Genomic DNA, 18,362 nt, shown 5'->3' on the forward strand with positions numbered 1-18,362 from the left:
AACATAAATCAATTACCGCAAAGTACTTGCGTTTGATTCTATTTTGGGACTTAGGTAATGGTAGAGAACTTAACTTACGTCAGAGGGAATTACGGCTACTTTATTTTTTCTTTTTTACTGTTTTTTTTTCAATCACGCTTAGTGCTTATAGCTTTTCTTGTACAGTAAGTCCTGCATTCACAAACTTTAAATTCAGTGTTTGGTACTCGTTGTGTAGGATTAAGTTGAGAAGAAAAGTCGTGCAAGATTTACATCATTGATATGTTTTTTAAGTTTGATTAAGTATTAAATGCATGTGTGTTAAAAATCTGTATGTTAATACTGTTTTTTACCGCTTACGCTGTGAACCCTTCAGTTGTACAGAAGAGGGGAAAACTAACATCTGACTTGTCAAGCTCCTTAGCTCCTTATTTCATTTCTCTTTATTTTTTATTTTCTAAATGATCTAATATAGTTAATTTATTGAATGACTTACGTTTTGTGCGTTTTATTTAATTAATACTGAGTCTACATGTTTGTGCTTGGAGTTTTTCACCTTTTAATTTTTGCTGAAGTTTTACTGACTTGCAAAAGGTCATATCTAGAAACAAACACACAAAAAAAAACAGACATGTCGTTGTGTGAACTGACCAAAAAGTAGTGTAATGTTATGCTGCACGTCGCTCGTAAATCTCTGATTCTTACAGCTCTCGGGGAAGTGTCTTCTCTCCGGGATCTTCGCTGCGTGAGACATCCACGCAGACCGGTCACTGGGGCTGTGCGTGTTGTGCGCATTGAGATCGGAAGTGCACTGTAAATGACAGGCGAAATGTTTCCTCTGCGCTCGCCTCCAGAACCCCTTGCTATCTGCTTCCACCCGACACCACGTCTCTCTCTGCATGTTTAATTCGTACAGAGCCTGCTCCGGATCTTGGGACATCTTGTTTTCGTGTTTGCTTCGCCCGTGTTTTGCCGGAATTGCCGATCTCTGTAGCGTAATGAAGAAGTAGCCAGAAGAGCACCGCGATGTTGCCATGGAAGTTGAAACCCGAGTCTATGCGCGTCTATAGCAACCAGACACTAAGAGTGATTGTTGGCGCGATGTTACACTTTAACAGAAATACTTTCAACCGGTGAAAAGAGTTAAGGTTATTTGTGAGGTGATGGTAAACATTACCTTCCTGAAATACATTAAGAAATGGATGAACTAAACATTCTGGTTGTTAATGTAGTCGACAGATGGCCAAAGCCATTTCTGCAAAAAAATAATTCTAGCGGTGACTACGAGAGAAATGTGACTTTCTGTAACATCCATCGGGGACGGATGTCGGGGACAATATATAATTTGAAATTATCACTTTAATTGGAAGTGTGATTATTTTTTTCTAGAAAAGATAAAGATGTGGTTATCAACCAGTTAGGATGCAGGTTTTTACCAGTGTAACATATTCAAGTATCTATAAAACTATAGAATACTCAAGAAACGCAGAAATAAATATCCCAGCTACAAAAGGGTTAAACAAAAGCATCAGATCATTTGCTTACATTTTAAATACGTGAAGACTGGACATTACAGTAAAAGCCACATGTTCTCGGGGAATCCGATCATATTCGTGCTACATTAACCACGATTTTATTCAGAAAGTTCCAGAATGTAGTCGTTCTGTTCCAAAGCGGTGTTTAGAATTACATGGTCTATAATATAGGGTACATATTTAAAGAGCTTCTAAAAACTAATGCAACGATTTGTCACAGCATACGTCAACCTTGTCACTGTAGAAATTAACAGTACGATGACAGACGTGTTTATTTTATGGCTTTAACCTGTTCAGTGTTTTTAGTTCCTGAAATACCGCCTCTGCTCGTGAGTCATAATTGTGCAACAAGGCTTGCATTTGTTTAATTTACAAATAGCTTTCAGGTACCAAAGGTTTCGCTAGTACTATTCAAAGTATTTACATTATGTTAAAAGACGTTAAGATGGGTCTTGAAAAATAGATTTCCTGCTTCCTGTAAATAACGATACCCCCTACAATTTATTGCACTGAAGATTAACATAATAGCTGTCTAGCTGAGTGCCTCTTAAACATTCAGTTTGCTAGGTACTACGATACTGGGCTAAACTAGGATTAGGGTCGGATAAGAAGAAAAGCATATGGACATTTGTTAGGGCTTCATAAAAGTTAATACCTGCAGGAGCTTCCATTTTCTGGTTCTTATGTATCTTTTCATACATAAGATGGAACTGTCAACAATATTATGTCAGTTGCCTAAAACACATAATTATTTAGGAGTAGCTTTAAACGAGACATTTCCGTATGCTGTGTTCTTCAATTGAAAATAGTGTAACGCTTACGGCCGACAGGTACTGTGTAAGAGCCGGCTTACCAGAGCGGTGACGTCGCCGCCCTTCCCTGTGATAGCAGGACTACAGCTACAGGGTGGTAGAGAGATCTCTCTTTAGCTCACCGGGCTGGGTCCCTGCTGAGTAACGCGGGAGTCCCGGGTTCGAGTCCCCGACGGTGCGGGGCCGACCTAATGCGGCAAGGGCGCCCGCCTGAGCCCCCGTTGCGTTACAATAGTATTTGATGGGCATCTAATGCTACATAGATCTATAGACAAAACTGGAATTAAGCGAATTATAAACGCAATTTTTCCATTTTTGCGAAATGAAACTATTAAATGATACAATTTCTATAATTCTTGGTTTAAATCATTAACTATGAATGTCCTCTTTTCGGATAACTGATATGCTTTTCTGGGTAACTGATTTGAAAGGCGTTGCAATGTATCCATATCCATGCCAGGATTGCCCCTGCTGTATTGGAAGTAATTCGCACATTTCACTTTGAATGCAGGATCTTTATCGCCCCTTTTCCCTCTGCTGTCAGTAGAAGCTCCACACTCCTCTTTATTTCTATTGGTGGCTTTGCGCATCGGAAGGCCTTCTCTCGCGCAACATTTGGTCGATTGCTGTGCCAATCAGTTTGCAGGCGCTCGAGGACAATAGGGGTAGCAGTTTGGCATCGTGTACAAACCCTGATCGCTTCACTAACCTGCAATCCTGTTAGTATGTTCGATCACTTTTGAGTGCAGTTTTTTTTTTTTACAGATTAGGTTCTTTAGCTACAGCTGTACGATGGTCTCGTTTCTAAACAGCCTGAATGTACACTTTTTTTATAGTAGGATCCTTAAACTCGATTGTCAGTAGTTATTTTTACATCTAATTAAGATTTAAGTTTTTTTCACATTTGTATTCGTCTTCGTCAAGGGATGTTCTGTTTACCCGTTTCGTCCTCTTTTCTTTATTTGAATCTGGAAAACGCTTAATAGCAGCAATTCCGATTTTCTGTTTGAGCTCTTTGCGTATCAGGCAGAGAAAAAGTGTGCGCGTTTCTTTTGCATCGTCATGGTGGCAGGCGAGATAATACAGGAGCATCAGCGGCATGGCAGCGCACCTGACGAAAATGACACGGCTACATGCGAGACGCCGAGGGAGAAGACGACATTGGTGTTGAATGAGGACCCGTGTAAGACTACAAATGGGACGTTTCAGGTAATCGTAGTGGATGCTAGCGCGTCCGAACAAGAGATACTTCCGGATGAGAAGGAGGCTATGCTTCCCGAACAGGAGAAACCTCTGCAAACCAAACTTTACTGCCGGAGGTTTGCTGTTGTAGCGGTGTTCAGTCTCTATTCCCTGGTCAACGCCTTTCAGTGGATCCAGTACAGCATCATCACCAATATCTTCACCTTCTACTACGACGTCTCGAGCGACAAGATTGACTGGCTGTCAGTGGTCTACATGGTCGCCTATGTGCCTTTAATATTCCCGGCAACGTGGCTGCTGGATAAAAAAGGACTGAAAATCACCGCTCTTTTGGGATCAGGCTTGAACTGCATTGGGGCGTGGGTGAAATGCGCAAGTGTGGGTCCCGACCTGTTCGTGGTGACCATGTGTGCACAGTTTATCTGTTCCATAGCCCAGGTGTTCATCCTCGGACTGCCTTCCAGAATTGCGTCGGTGTGGTTTGGCCCAAAGGAAGTATCAACAGCCTGTGCCACCGCTGTTTTAGGCAACCAGGTTGGTTCAGTATTGCATCATATCTAACTATTTCTTCAGTGTAGTTCAGGTTAGTAACTGCGTCAGCACGCATAGGCTGCAACGGAACAATAGGTTTATTCCATGCTGAAATGAGAAGAAAGAAAACAACAGCCGAAACGTTGCGTTTTCTTTCTTCTCTTTTCAGAATGGAATAAATCTATTACTTGTTTCTTCAGCGTAGTGTTTCTGCCGCACACCGGTGGGGATTTCTGTGAAGTTTGGGCATCCCTCGATAAACGCATATTAAAAGGTTTGAAATACATTCTTGCAAAACATAGTATTATTCCATCACAGCAGCCGGACATATTAGCCGACCTTCGCTGTATTTTGTTTTATTTCTGAAGCTATACATTGTTTAAAAAATAATTTTAATCTGAATATGCAATAATTTACACTATTGACTGCAGGTCTAGAATATTCCTTTTCAATATTCTAATATAAGGCATGCTTTTTAATTTGATGTGCTGCCCTTTTAATAATAATGAACTTTATTTTATATAGCGCCTTTAAAGGTGGCTTCTCAAAGCGCTTTACAGAATGACAACAACAATAAATAAAAAGATTACACAAGATAAAACACAATTACAATATACAGAGGAGACCGTGGATGGTGGTACTAAGAAAAGCAGAGGGGTAAAGAATTAAACAAGTTAACTAAAGGCTTTTCTGAAGAAGAGGGTTTTGAGTCTGGATTTGAAGGAGTTTAGAGAAGGTGACTCTCTGATATCCTTGGGCAGAGAGTTCCAGAGCTTGGGGGCATAACAGGAGAAGGCCCTGTCACCCATACAATGTAGACGGGCTTGGGGGACAGTAAGGAGAGCAGAATTAGAAGAGCTAAGGTTGCGAAGTGGGGAGTAGGGCGATAATAGTTCAGACAGGTACTGAGGTGCCAAGCCATGCAGAGCCATGTAGATGAGCATGAGGATTTTAAAGTCCACACTGAATTTGACAGGAAGCCAGTGCAAGGACTCCAGGATAGGAGTAATGTGATCATTTGCACTAGACCTGGTCAGGATTCTGGCTGCTGAATTTTGGACATACTGCAGTTTGTTCAAAGAAGATTTAGATACCCCAGCAAGTAGAGCATTACAGTAGTCAATTCGAGAGAACACAAATGTGTTGATCAGCTTTGTAGCCGCAGTTAGTGATAGCATAGGGCATGGTCTAGCGATATTTCTGAGATGAAAAAAGATGTTTCAACAATATGCTGCACATGTGGGTCGAATGTTAAGCCAGAATTGGATATAACACCAGGTTTTAAGTTAAGCTGAAACATTTACTCATTAAAACTTGGCTTTTCCCACAGTTTTTTACAGCGCTATACCAAGAATCAGTAGAAAACAGTGCTTTTGGTCCTGCGGCTCACTCATTTAATGTGGTAGCCTGTGAAAGCTCTAGGGATTGTCCTGACTTCTACATCTATCCTGGAGTGAAGCATGTGGATGCTGGAAGCATCACATGGATGAATACAACAACAATTTGAGCAAGTGGAGCAGGGTGGGATCTTTAAACACCCCCCCCCCAAAGCAAAATAAATACTTAAATACAAGTTCTTCTAAAGGAATAACCCTGATTAAAGTCGTAACAGCCATGTTCCAACCAGGATGCAAAGCTACAACCTCCAAGTTACAAGTCCACACCAGAGCTTTAACCATTGCAACACAACATCATTTCATACTTAACAGCATTTTCTTCCTCAATAGCATCAGTTGATGGGTCTAAAAAGACCATCCTTAATTGATTTAGTGGACAGCCTAGATTAATCGGTAAGCTTCTGGACTCACGGCTGACATGCAGACACTGCTGTTTTGTCTCTGGGTGAGGTACTATACCGCAGATGCTCCTGTCTACCCAGATAGTAGATGGGCACCGACGTTGCTGGGTATTACCTTGGAAAGGACAGGGTCTCCGGTCCAGGGGGAGGGTGTCTCATCTTCACAGCCTGCTTAAAGCAACAGTAACCAGGATAAACTCCGAACTGATGAGCCACTGTGCTCTAGTATGGACTTTGCATTGTGAAAGTGTGGGGTCAAAGTTTTAGGTTTCAGAGACTCTTAGTCCATGATATCAATATCTAGTTCTATGTAGAAACAATAATAATTTAGAAACATTTTTTAAATATAAAAGTATATACAATACTAAGGTAAAGGTTTATAGCCCTGGTTTCTGTGGTTTTCATTTTTTACAAACCCGTGTTCTTGTAAAATGTAATTAAGCAATTATTGACTTAATTAGCAAAGAATAAAAAAATGTTTTACCAGTGATTAAAGATCTCCCTAAAACCCAGAGGTCTGGTGCTCTCTGCTACATAGAGCCCAGTGCTTTATGGTAGTATTAACTGAGGAAGGTCAAACTATCATTCTGTCTTCAGCAGTATATTTTTATTCCCCAGCTTGGCACAGCTATTGGATTTTTACTACCACCAGTCCTGGTACCAAACACAGTGGAGGATAAAAATCTGATGGGCCACAATATCAGCATCATGTTTTATGGGACAGCTGCAGTTTCAACCCTACTGTTTATTTTAACAGTTTTTGGTAAGTAAATCACATGCTTTTTTCCCATTGAAAGAAGAACTTTAAAAAATGTCTACCTAAAACCGCAAAGTCACAGTCATAAACTACATAAGTACATAAGAACGGTCATAGATGAGAGGTCATTCATCGCGCCTAACTCAACTGTTACTTCTGTACTACAAATGTACAAAGGTGATACAGTTGAAATTCTTGTCCTCTATGGACAACATTGTAAAAAGTGTGCAAGGTACAGTACTCACTTTTGGTCGGAGATCTGTTGAAAGCTACAAATTCTATGCCTGTGGTTGTCTTGCAGGGTTTTGTGATTGATTACTATGTCTTGGATAATCAGTCTGCTTTCTGGTCTTAGCAAGTACTGTATAGTTTAGAACTCTCGTAATGCTGTGTGACAAAAATAGTAACATTTACTTTAAATACATCTTGTTTCACTTTGAAATTTTGTTGGATCTCATACAAATTTTCACAAAACAAGTGTTTGATATTGCAGAATTTTGTGCATGGGGATTAAGCCTAAAAACTGCCCTAACTGTGATTTGTTTATAGTTAATTACCAAATTCACATTACTTAATTACTTAGCCTTGTATAAAATTGATGGATATGAATATGAAGACGCTATATATTCCTTCTGATAGTAATAATTAGGTATCTTTGTGCAAATCACTCATGCTACTCTTTCACAATGAAGTACTATGTAACAAGCTGCTGCCTCACCTTTTGAAATTGTCATACTGTATGTGCCCACTCTGGTGTGTAGATTGCACAGGCTTTAAGGTTCTCTCATTCATGCATAAGGGACAGAATGGCTTAGCTTCAGGTTATCGCAAGGGCTTATTGCATAAGTATAGTCAAACACATAATCCGAGATCTGCTGATTTAAGTCTCCTTACTCTATTGAAGACAAGGATACTCACAGTGGGCGACAGAGCCTACTCTTGTACAGCACCACATATGTAGAACTTATTTGCCCAAATTCTACAGTGATTCAACATCTTCCACGGTGAAACAGTAATTGAAATTCAGTGTTTTTGCTGCTGTTGCCTGGATTAGATTTCCTTTTAGGAAATTTCAGTTTGACTTTGCTTAAAGACTTTGCATTCGCTATATTTTTAAATATGCAATTAGTTTTAAATTAGTATTACTTGTGGTTTTATTGGGTTAATTTACCATGCCCCTTTTTAACGTTTTAACGTGTTGCATGTGCAAGATTCTGTACAGTGCTTTGAGTTGCTTGAAATGCAATTAGAAATAAAATGTATCATCACCTTGTAGGACGATGGCCTGAAATAAGTATTGTGGTGTCACACAGCAGAGGTTAACTCAGAGTCAAGAGAACTGATTCTTTCTAGCAGCACAGCAGTCAAAACAGACAGGACATGTCTTGTCCAGCCTATCGCACATCTGCCCATTCCAAAAACCCACATATTTTGTAACTAACAAGAAAATGTACATGAAAATAAAATAAGCCTTCGCTATTAAGAGCAGAAGCTGTAACAGCAGAGGAATTATTCCTTTATAAAAAGGCTCTCATACAGTATGTGATCACAAGGGTGATGATATTGGAAATACCAGTGCAGTGAATCACTATGTCTGTGAAGCAGCATTTCACATCTCCTGCGGTATGCTTACCAAATCCTTATCTTATTTTGGATTTTATAGTAATTAAAGATAAGCCTCCACTACCACCCAGTCAGGCTCAGGCTGTGCTGCCCAACAGTCCTCCTGAAGATTACTCCTACAAGCAGTCTATTGTCAACCTGTTCAAGAACTGTCCCTTTGTGCTCCTGCTTGTCAGCTATGGTGAGTGTTTCCAGTTAATGTCTTAACTTTAAACTCCTCAACATAACTGTAGCCTTTTCTTTATTACAGGGCTTGGAAAAAGATGTTCCACGACCAAGATTAACTAGAAATAAATTACCCCAGCTGTAAAAATCTGTATAGTAATTTGTAAAGCTTTTCTGTGGCTCTAGAGTATGGACACATTGCATATCGTTTGCTTTGCCTTTGTTTCACATTGATTCACCAAACCCCTTTCTGCTTCAGTCTGCTTTACAGCAATTGCACTCTTCTTCACTACATTTTAGCATGTAGTGCTCTTTTGTCTGGTTTCTTGATAATTATTTTTGCTCTGGTTTCTTCTTGTCCTGTTATAAATGAAATGCATTTCAATTTTGAAAGGAATGGTTTTCCTGTCTTTTGTAAGGTTAAGACCAACCTTTGATTTCTTTCAGATAACAGAGCATTTCTTAATGGTTGCATCTGTCATTTGGCAACCTGGTTTTAATGTTCCATTTCCTCACAGCTTTTTGAATATTAACTTGGGGTTGAAGTAACATGAAAGGAATATGAGATTCACATGGTCTGCTTTGTAGACCTCTACTACCTGTTTTCTTAAGTTCTTCACAGTCATTTGCTATTAATCAGGTTGAAGCATATAGTGCATCCACCTAACAGTATATTTTATTTTGGTCACATTATTAGAATTTATGAGACCTTTTGATGATCATGATCTTTTCTTTATTTTCACATGTTTTGACAAAATTGCTTCTTTTGGAATAAAGTAAATTAAGGTTGAAACATTTGGGCAGTAGAACAAAAGTAACTTGTGTGCCCTTAACAGTCAGCATTATGTAGGTGCACGTTTTCAGATTATATCTTAAATGAGGTTACAAAAATGAAAATAACATAACTAACTTTTTGTCTTAGGTATAATGACAGGCTCTTTTTATTCAGTTTCAACACTCCTGAATCAGATGATCATCGCACACTATGAGGTATGTGTAACTCTGTCTGCTGAAATGCTCATTTCCACTTTTATTTTGAACTATTGGAAGCAGTCACGCTTTTCATATCTTTTGTTTTGTACATTTTGTAACATTTGTTTTTTGGTTTTGTAAGATTCATGAAAATGTTTTCCAGTCATCTTAAATCTTTTTACAGTACTATTCTATTCCCTTCGCATTACACAAGGAAATATTTTGATCATGAGAACTATCGGGTGGTGTTTGGAAATATATAAACATGAATATTTTTCAAGTAGGGAGCTGCGTCAGCATGTGTAGGCTAACGTACAAGTAAAGATTTATTCCATGCTGACAAGAGAAGAAACGAAACACAATGTTTCGGCTGTGGAGCCTTTTTTTGGGAGTCACACCCAAATAAGGCTCCACAGATGAAACGTATTTCTTTTCTTCTTTTCAGCATTGAATAAACCTTTACTTGTTCCTGAATATTTATCATATATATTGCATGCACTTCCAAACACTTTTTCAGTCATATTTTGTTTATGTTCAGCACCATTTGGTTACTGTAGAGTGTTCAAAGTTTATGGCAAATACTCAAACCAAGGCAATCTACGTTCAGAAGAAACTGAAAGGAGCTGTTAGAAAAACATGGTGAGAGTGTACGCATGGAGTTACTGAGCTAAAGACAAGCACATTTGCTCACAGTCTGAGGGATGCTCATTCCTAATCCAGACTGTCAAATACCTTTAAATCATGGTGAATTGTGCAGAGTTTCCCACTATGATCATCTGTATTCCCTCAACATAAAATGACAACTGATCATTCTGTCTTTTCTTGCTGTTAATCTTCTGCATAATGTGGCATGAGAAACCTTTCCAATCAGTGGGATTGAATGAGGAGACCTAATTATTATGGTTTTATGTTTACTTTTTGAAATGCAGAAGCCTGGCAATTATAAGTTTTGTATTGGCCACAGTTTCACTAATGCTTTTCTAAGCACATTAACGTGGCATGAGCTCAAAGGCATGCTGTAAGAATGGCTTCTAACTAGGGTGTTGACACCTGCTTATTTATACTAATATGACCACTCCACTTAGGGCGCAGAAGTGAAAGCTGGACAGATTGGGTTAACCCTGGTAGTTGCTGGAATGGTGGGCTCTATCATCTGTGGGCTGTGGCTGGATTACACTAAAACTTACAAGTATGTACTATTTTACTCCTTTGTTAACAAACAGGATGTGAGGACAATACAGACTACCTTATTTTTCAGATTTCTCTATGAAAGGCATCCCAAATCCACAAGGAGTTATGATTTGGAATAGTTTTGTAGAGTGGATTTTGAGAGTTCATGGACTGTCTTACAGTAAGTCATTAATAAGTAGTGCTACAAAAGATAGGAGATGAAATGGGTAGCATGTTTTAGTCAAGTGTCAGGTACAATTCCAGCATACCTTTACAAAAACAGGGCTTTTATGTCTTACAAAATCTGTTATGGATATAAATTACAGAGGCTCAATTTAGTTGTAATGAGCCTTTAATACCTGATCTGTAAGGGCTTTATTCTCTCAGGAATTTGGTTTGAACGGGAGATTTATTGTTCTGGAACTAACAAGATCATGTACTGCTTTAACTTTGAAATTAGATTAATAGACTTATTGCCCACACACAATTGCACTGTGCTAATTTTTAACTTTTTCAAAGATTCGCACGTTTCAATGTTTCGCACGTTCTTTGTGTGATGAAAGGTCTGAAATCCATAATCAGGGTGCAGGAGTATAGAACATACTCACCAGTCATGTTATTGAAGCTGGTTTCATCATAAATTGTACCTGGCACTTGGCTAAAACAAGCTACCCAACATTTCAGCTGTGGAGTCTTCTTCGGGTGTCACAGTTGATTTCCTATCTTCTCTTTTCAGCATGGAATAAACCTATTACTTGTTCCTTTGAAGCCTATGCATGCTGACACAGCTACCCACCTGAACTAATGCTGTATTATGTCTGTTTTTCAGACAGACCACCTTAATAGTTTATATCCTGTCCTTCATCTGCATGTTGGTGTTTACCTTCACTCTGGACCTGGGCTACCTGATCGCGGTCTTCATCACAGCTGGAGTCCTTGGGTAAGGCCGTCTGTGACTCGGGCATTTTCTACAGTGATGAACAAGTGAATGCCTTGGACTATTGCTGTTGGTTCAGCTATTGTACTGGGGCTAGTTCAGCTACAGAAGATAGAAAGAGTACAAAGTGTGAGAAAACGAATTCGTGAGCGGTCATTTTGAATAGACCAGACTCCAAAAGGGATTTCTTTTCCAAGATCTCAAGGGGAGAATTGTGGAATAGTCATTAGAGCTCTGAACAGAGGTTCTAGTCCCCAACACAGAGTCTTGGGTTATGCCTTTGAGAAAGATGCTAGCGTCTTCTGAAGATATAACTTGCAATGGATCAGTAGTCAAAACACGAGGAGCATCACACTTAGTTTTCATAACAGTAGATGGATAGATACTTTATTGATCCCATGAGAGAAACTGTGGCAACAGCAGCTTAACACAGTCAACACAGTACAGTGTAACGAAATGATACAATAGTACAACAATACAATACAATCAGTACAGTCAGTGAGAAGTACACTAAGAAGAGTTACTCACAGTCCAGAATATACAAAGAACAAACCAGAACAGTACACACACATTTGTATGGCACATTATAAATATAAATATATTGCATTCAAAAATGAATGTTAATAAAATATCTTGCCTTATGATCCATGTGGATCTGTGAATGGTACATCTGGGGTTACAGATCTGGACAGGAAATTACACGATCGGTTTTGGGATACCAGATTACAAGTAAGGTGAGACAGGACAGTACATCATCAGAAACACACTGCTTCGTATGATCCAATGTACGTGCTAATTGCTACCCTATTCCAGCCAACCATCTTCTAACCACTCTATCCAATACATTGGCGCAAGGGAGCTGGAGCCTATCCCAGCAAGTCACAGGCACATGGCAGAATGCATCCTGGACACCAGTCCATCGCAGGGCACACACAGACACAAACACACACACATAGTCACCAAGGCCAATTTTCACAGAAGCCAATTAACATACCAGTAAATCTCTGGACTGTAGGAGGAAACCATGCCAACAAGGGGAGAACATACAAACTCCACGCAGGTAGCACCTCTGGTCCATTATTGAATCCAGGACCTCAACACTGCAAGTTTATGATGCTAACCGTTGGGTCACTGTGCTGTTTTATACTCTAATTCACATTAATTAAAGTAATAAATCAGCTAAGAAATAGTGACATATTAAAAATATTGCCTCAGCATTAGTTGTCTGCAACACTGATGCAGGTTGGGGAACGGATTTATTTTTTACATGAATTTATTTTCTTCCACATGAGAGGTGTTAGGTCTTGTGATTTTAAAACAAAACTTTTTCTGGCACATTTAAATTTTTTGGGGGTTTTTACAAATATTTTTACTTTGTTTACCTACACAGTTTGTAATCGCCAAGTTTTTGTTTTTAACGCAACATTTTGGCTATGACCCATGTACTGCACGAAGATAAGGAGGGACTGCAGACGCACCTCTGCCTGGCGGAGGCATTCATGCTTTGCAAGCTTTGTAGTTAGTGCTGGAGGAGTGGAACATCTCTCGCTGCCACCACTACAGACTTGCTTGAGGCCTGCCTGTGCGAGAGGACCCTAACCAAATAAAATCGACTTCACCCCTGTTTAGTAACTAAATTCTGCAGTTTTTTTGGAACCGTTTTGTTGTTCATGCAAATATCTTTGGCTTTGGGCCATATATGACCTTCGACCTTCTCAAACTTCCAAGAAGACTTCTGTCTACAAGAGCTAAGTTGTTTCTGTGGGTAAAAAATGGAGTGGAACTTTTTATTTTAAAAACTAAGGTTTTTAAAATAAAACATTTACAGACTAGTGGTACAACCCATGACTGCTAGGCTGTCCCAGATAGTCTAGGAGCAGAATAATGCAACAGGTGACACAACAGGGGGATGTGAAAGTCAGATTGAGCTCAAACCCAAACAAAAAAAAAATGTAACTCTAGTGAATAGTGTGTGGCAATAACATTTGCCTGAAACCCACACAGCAAAAAATCCATTGAACCTTCTTGCCCTTTTAGGCATTGACACGTTGCGCCATTCCCAGTCATGTTTATCGAGTAAAAATAAATTGGCTGAGAAGATAACATAGTGAATTAAAATGCATATATTGTGCATTGAACACTTCTAATGCTTTTGGAATGGACCTGTTTTCCCTTTTTTATCATTTAAACAAAATATCATATATTGGTAACATTAATAAGACACTGGATCACCTACAAATGAAATGTAAATGCCATATTTCAATTACAAATAAGATGTAAAAAGCAGTAGTTCAGTGCAAACGTGAAATGAAGAGACATTAACTTTGTTCCCAAATAAAAGAGTTTCTGTGATTTTGCAGAGCTCCTTTATAAACATATTGTTTTCTTTCTATGGTTCTTACTAAATTCTTTTAATACAGTACACACTTGGTATTGACCTATAACAAGTCAGATTTCACCACTAAAGTCACATTATTTAATAGCTGGGACCTCTACAACACTGCTTCTTCCCAATATTCTTTCCAGATGTTCCTGATCATGATTCCTGACGGCTTGAGAGTAGCTCACTATTGTCAGAACACAAAAAATTATTTATTTATTACAGAGTACAATTTCTAAAAGACATATGAGAGTAAAAAAACTTTGTACTTCGCCCTTTATATTTATTTCAGACAATCCTGGAGATTACAGCATGTTCTGTTAAAATCATCTTTTAAATAAGATTAAAATAGTATTTCCACCTTCAAATTGTATTCTTTCTCAAATGTATTTTACATGATGTCAAGGTATCTGAGAGCACAGTCCATTTAGAAACACCAGTATATATTTCTGTGTTCGTTTGTGTCCAAAGAAGAAAAATATATATTTTTAAAAATCAGGCTGTAGATTGTTTGTGCTGATAATAAATGTTTCAAACTGACTTTTGCAGTGAAAGAAAGGTGTCTTTGCAACAGCTTTGTTGCTCATCTTTAAGACATTGTTACATTGTTACATTGGCCTAGTTAACATATCCAGACTACTGTTTTTGGCAAAATGGAAAAATACAGTGTGTAGGAAGTATTGTAAGCTGAAAACTGAAAACCACAGGGCATGCCCTTGTTCTCCCTTGTACTGACAGATACTGTATACGACCCTGATATTGTATCATAGAAAAACTTGTAGTTTTCTTCTGGAATTGTATCTGAAATGTTTTGATTGGAGATTTTGGCCTGTGTTTAGATCTGCATTTGAAAAGTCGTGTTCTTTTACAAATAGAGTCCTCATTAGAGGCCAGAGGACTGCACTGTACCACAGTTCCGTGGCCTCTTTTTTGTACTCATTAATAAATAAAAATGTCAGATAAACTGACATCTTTCAAGATATATTGGTTTATACTTGATCTACTAAAAACCTAGCTAGGTGAGCCATATTTCCTCTGCTGATTTGCAACCTGTGTGTTGTTATTATGTTATTATGCAATAAAGGCTTCACAATTCTGTAATGAAATGTGGAATGAACAGAATAGCAGGTATCCCATAGGGAATAACAACCATTACTGACTGCTATGGCTTCTTTAATACATAGGTTTTTCATGACTGGCTACCTGCCCTTGGGGTTTGAGTTTGGTGTGGAAATTACATATCCAGAATCAGAAGGAACTTCCTCTGGTCTCCTCAATGCTTTTGCGCAGGTAAATCTGTCAAACTTTTACACTTACAAACAGAGCAGTAAGCTGCAGAATAAACCCTACATGGAGATGTGTATTTTTTTCTGCTGCAAATTGAAAACTTGCCTGATTTATTGGTAAGTCGATTGGCGTAACTTTTAATAGCAGGGCAGTAACAGCCTTCTGGTCACTACTTAGAACCAAATGAACATTGAGACCTAATTGTATGGACAAATGTATTGTAAATTAAACTAATCCCTTTTAGAAATACTCTTTTTTTATTCTTTTTCTCAAACATTAACCGAACATGACATGAATCTGTAGTTTTTCCCAGAATGCATTACTGAATGCCTGTGACTTTCTGTATTAGACCCCCAAAAATAAGATTTCATATTGGTACTGTAGGTAGTACTGAAAATTTAAATTTTCTAATTTCAAAATTTTAAATTTACTATTAGAAATTGCATTACCTTAAAAATCAACAATGCACAACATGCTAGTGACTCTCAAAATAATTTCACTCTGTTGATCTTATTGTATGCTGTTCAGGAAAGGTTATTTTCTATAAAAACTTGCATTTGCCAAGCATTATCCCTTCACTGAGACTAATGATGTGTTGTGCATTTAAATAATAAAACCTAAGCAGTCTGAATCATGACTTGCTAGAAAACGAAAAAGTGTACACGAGGGACTACCAAGAGTATTTAGAGTGATACTTAAATTCCGCTATTCAAAGGCTGTTTCTTAGCCAATGTTTTATTCTTTCACACATGTTGTCACTGCTACATCATCTTGTCATTCCAGATATTTGGGATCATTTTCACACTTATACAGGGGAAACTCACCACAGATTACAGCCCCCTCATTGGGAATATATTCCTCTGTGTCTGGATCTTCATTGGCATGATTTTAACAGGTTGGTGGCCTTGTTGTGATCTAACTATGAGGGAATCTCACAGACTTGTCTGTATTTCAGTCCTCCGTATCCTAATGCCTGCTGACATGTCTATTCATTACATTCATGACATTACATTACTTTCAAAATGTGTTGGAACGCACCAGATAAATTATACAATTATTAATAATATAAAATATATAGAATATACAATTATTAGTGTATAATAATCAAAATGTATTGATGGGGATTTCACAATCCACTATTCTAATATGCAGTTTTGTATTACTGTTCACTATTAATGAAAGTTTTTTGTGTTTTAATTTAACTAAAATTGCAATGTTTTTTTAATTTTTTGAAGAAGCAAGAATATAAATCAAAAGGAGTTTGTATGAATGGGAACTAATTATTCACATTGCAGTTTGGGGAGCGGAAAAATGCTGCATTTCTTTCTGTTGCGCATGTTTTGAGCAGTGCCTGAAACCATCTGCATAACCACGAAGATATCTTCCTTCACCACTGACTCCTCGATGCTGAACCGGAATGAGACTGAGAAAAGGATTCTGAGAATATTTGCTTTCTTGACATAATTTGCTTTTAACAGTTCTTCACACTGATGTGATTAAGCTTTTAATTAATCCTTTCTTTTCCAGCCTTAATAAAATCTGAACTGAAACGGCACAACGTCAATATAGGACTTGGCAACAAATCTCTTCAAAGTGTAAGTCATGTGACATGTCTCCTTAGTCATCACAACCAATGTGAGCTATCAACCAAAAAATTTTTTAGTACTAGAAGCTTGGGGTCAGAGTGCAGGGTCAGCCATTTATATGGCAGCCCTGGAGCAGTTGGGGTTACAGGCCCAGGGGCCCAACGGAGGAGGATTCCTCTGCCAGCCACAGGATATGAACCGGCAACCTTTCAGCCACAGGTGCAGGTCCTTAGACACAGAGCCACCTCACCACTGTATATACAGTTTATATCCATATGTATTCTAATTTCAAAATAAACAAAAAATTGGGTGGCATTACATGTTATTGCTTAGAATTCTGATATGCATAAAGTTCGCTGAATTCGCAGAGAGGTCTGGCAGTCAAATGTGTTCACGTCATTATTGATCATTTATACAGAATAATGTCGTCCAATTAAAGAGTGGCATTTCTTGGTTACCTTTCAGACCAGAAATGTTACATATAAATAAATGAACTGATGTTTAGATCATTCACACTCTTTCACTGTTAAGAGGTCCAGTGAAAGAGCTAACTAGAACTGCAGGTGGTTTTCAGACATTGTTCTGGAAGTAGAGCTGGGTATTTTAATTGGGGAAACAAAGAGATGGCAGTGCATTCAGGTGAAATATCAGGACATTTTTTCAAGAGGAAATGAAAGATTTCTGCCTTTAATGTCCTGTGCTTATTTTTCTTAAGGTTCCAACTGAGTGCCCTTGTGACCAATCAGCTAATGGCATCATGGTAAATTCTTCACCGGACATCTCTCGTGAGACCTCTCTCTGAATCCCAGGAGACACAGCAAGCAGTGCCATAGGAAAGTGGATCAGCTCTGACTTACTAAAAAACTTGCCTGAGGTTACTTGAAGTTCTTTTTAAAAATGTTAATTTATATTACTGTACTGTTTCTTTGAGAATAAACATTGTGTCTAAAATTTATTTGGGCAACGAAGGAGACGATTTGCACAGCCTCTTGGGAAATTGATTCTTGGTTCAATTAGGTCTAAACTCCTGTCTTTTTATTATTTGCTTGTTTGTTGCAGTCTGTTTAAGTATGCAGAGAGATGCGTTTATTTAATGTTAAGCTTCTGATAAGTACTTGTCACTGTTAAGGACTGACAGGTGTCTTGATGAGAGAGGTGAGGAAGAGAACCAGACATGGAAAGTTTCCTGAGAAGAAATAGTGATAATATTCAAACAGGAGTATTTTAGAGAATCAGAGATGTCTGCTAATTTTATTGATCTGTAACAGTTAAAAAGTACAAAAAGGGCTTTTTTTTCCAGTGTTATGAACTGTCCCTTTGAAATTATTGATTTGGTTTAGTAATTAAACCACAAAAATCTGGTATACAAAGTTAGTTGCTCTTAAGTTAAGTCTTAATGGAACTGCTAATTGTTGGAATGCAGGTAACAGATGCTGTTGATCACTCAATCCAATTGATTTTAGATTTCATTCCTTCAGGAGCCTAATTTATCCTCTAGGTTGTTTGCTGCAGGAGCGGCACAGTGGAATGTTGGATTGCACTACCACCTCATAGCTCTTGGTTCCTGGGTTTGATATCAGCCTGGGGCATGCTCTGTGTGGAGCTCATATGTTCTCCTATTAGCTAT

General features: G+C 38.3%; 2 protein-coding genes across 2 annotated transcripts; one reads left to right on the forward strand and one right to left on the reverse strand.

Moving 5' to 3' along the window:
- Window positions 1-491: 491 nt before the first annotated feature.
- On the reverse strand, window positions 492-919 carry spata45 (spermatogenesis associated 45). The gene is made up of 2 exons (XM_088927562.1): window positions 685-919; window positions 492-580 (listed from the first exon to the last, which is right to left on the reverse strand). Exons 1-2 carry the CDS (start codon window positions 917-919, stop codon window positions 492-494), a joined length of 324 nt encoding a protein of 107 aa, XP_088783688.1.
- A 2,049-nt stretch (window positions 920-2,968) lies between these two features.
- flvcr1 (FLVCR choline and heme transporter 1) lies at window positions 2,969-17,688 on the forward strand. Its single transcript, XM_088906948.1, has 10 exons — window positions 2,969-4,063; window positions 6,477-6,621; window positions 8,279-8,419; window positions 9,326-9,393; window positions 10,461-10,564; window positions 11,375-11,485; window positions 15,047-15,152; window positions 15,933-16,044; window positions 16,677-16,744; window positions 17,451-17,688. Exons 1-10 carry the CDS (start codon window positions 3,389-3,391, stop codon window positions 17,535-17,537), a joined length of 1,617 nt encoding a protein of 538 aa, XP_088763074.1. The 5' UTR covers window positions 2,969-3,388; the 3' UTR covers window positions 17,538-17,688.
- The last annotated feature ends 674 nt before the right edge of the window (window positions 17,689-18,362 follow it).

The sequence above is a fragment of the Atractosteus spatula genome, chromosome 2, assembly GCF_055471065.1.
Source record: "Atractosteus spatula isolate fAtrSpa1 chromosome 2, fAtrSpa1.hap1, whole genome shotgun sequence".
NCBI classification, from domain to species: Eukaryota; Metazoa; Chordata; class Actinopteri; order Semionotiformes; family Lepisosteidae; genus Atractosteus; species Atractosteus spatula.

Excerpts from the sequence above, each read along its gene's own strand:
- spata45 (XM_088927562.1), bottom strand. The coding sequence starts at position 919 with ATGTCCCAAGATCCGGAGCAGGCTCTGTACGAATTAAACATGCAGAGA. Across the intron at positions 581-684 it reads AAGACACTTCCCCGAGAGCT|ATATGACCTTTTGCAAGTCA; the intron begins GTAAGAATCAGA and ends GTTTGTTTCTAG.
- flvcr1 (XM_088906948.1), top strand. The coding sequence starts at position 3,389 with ATGGTGGCAGGCGAGATAATACAGGAGCATCAGCGGCATGGCAGCGCA. Across the intron at positions 6,622-8,278 it reads GTTTATTTTAACAGTTTTTG|TAATTAAAGATAAGCCTCCA; the intron begins GTAAGTAAATCA and ends TGGATTTTATAG. Across the intron at positions 8,420-9,325 it reads GCTCCTGCTTGTCAGCTATG|GTATAATGACAGGCTCTTTT; the intron begins GTGAGTGTTTCC and ends TTTTTGTCTTAG.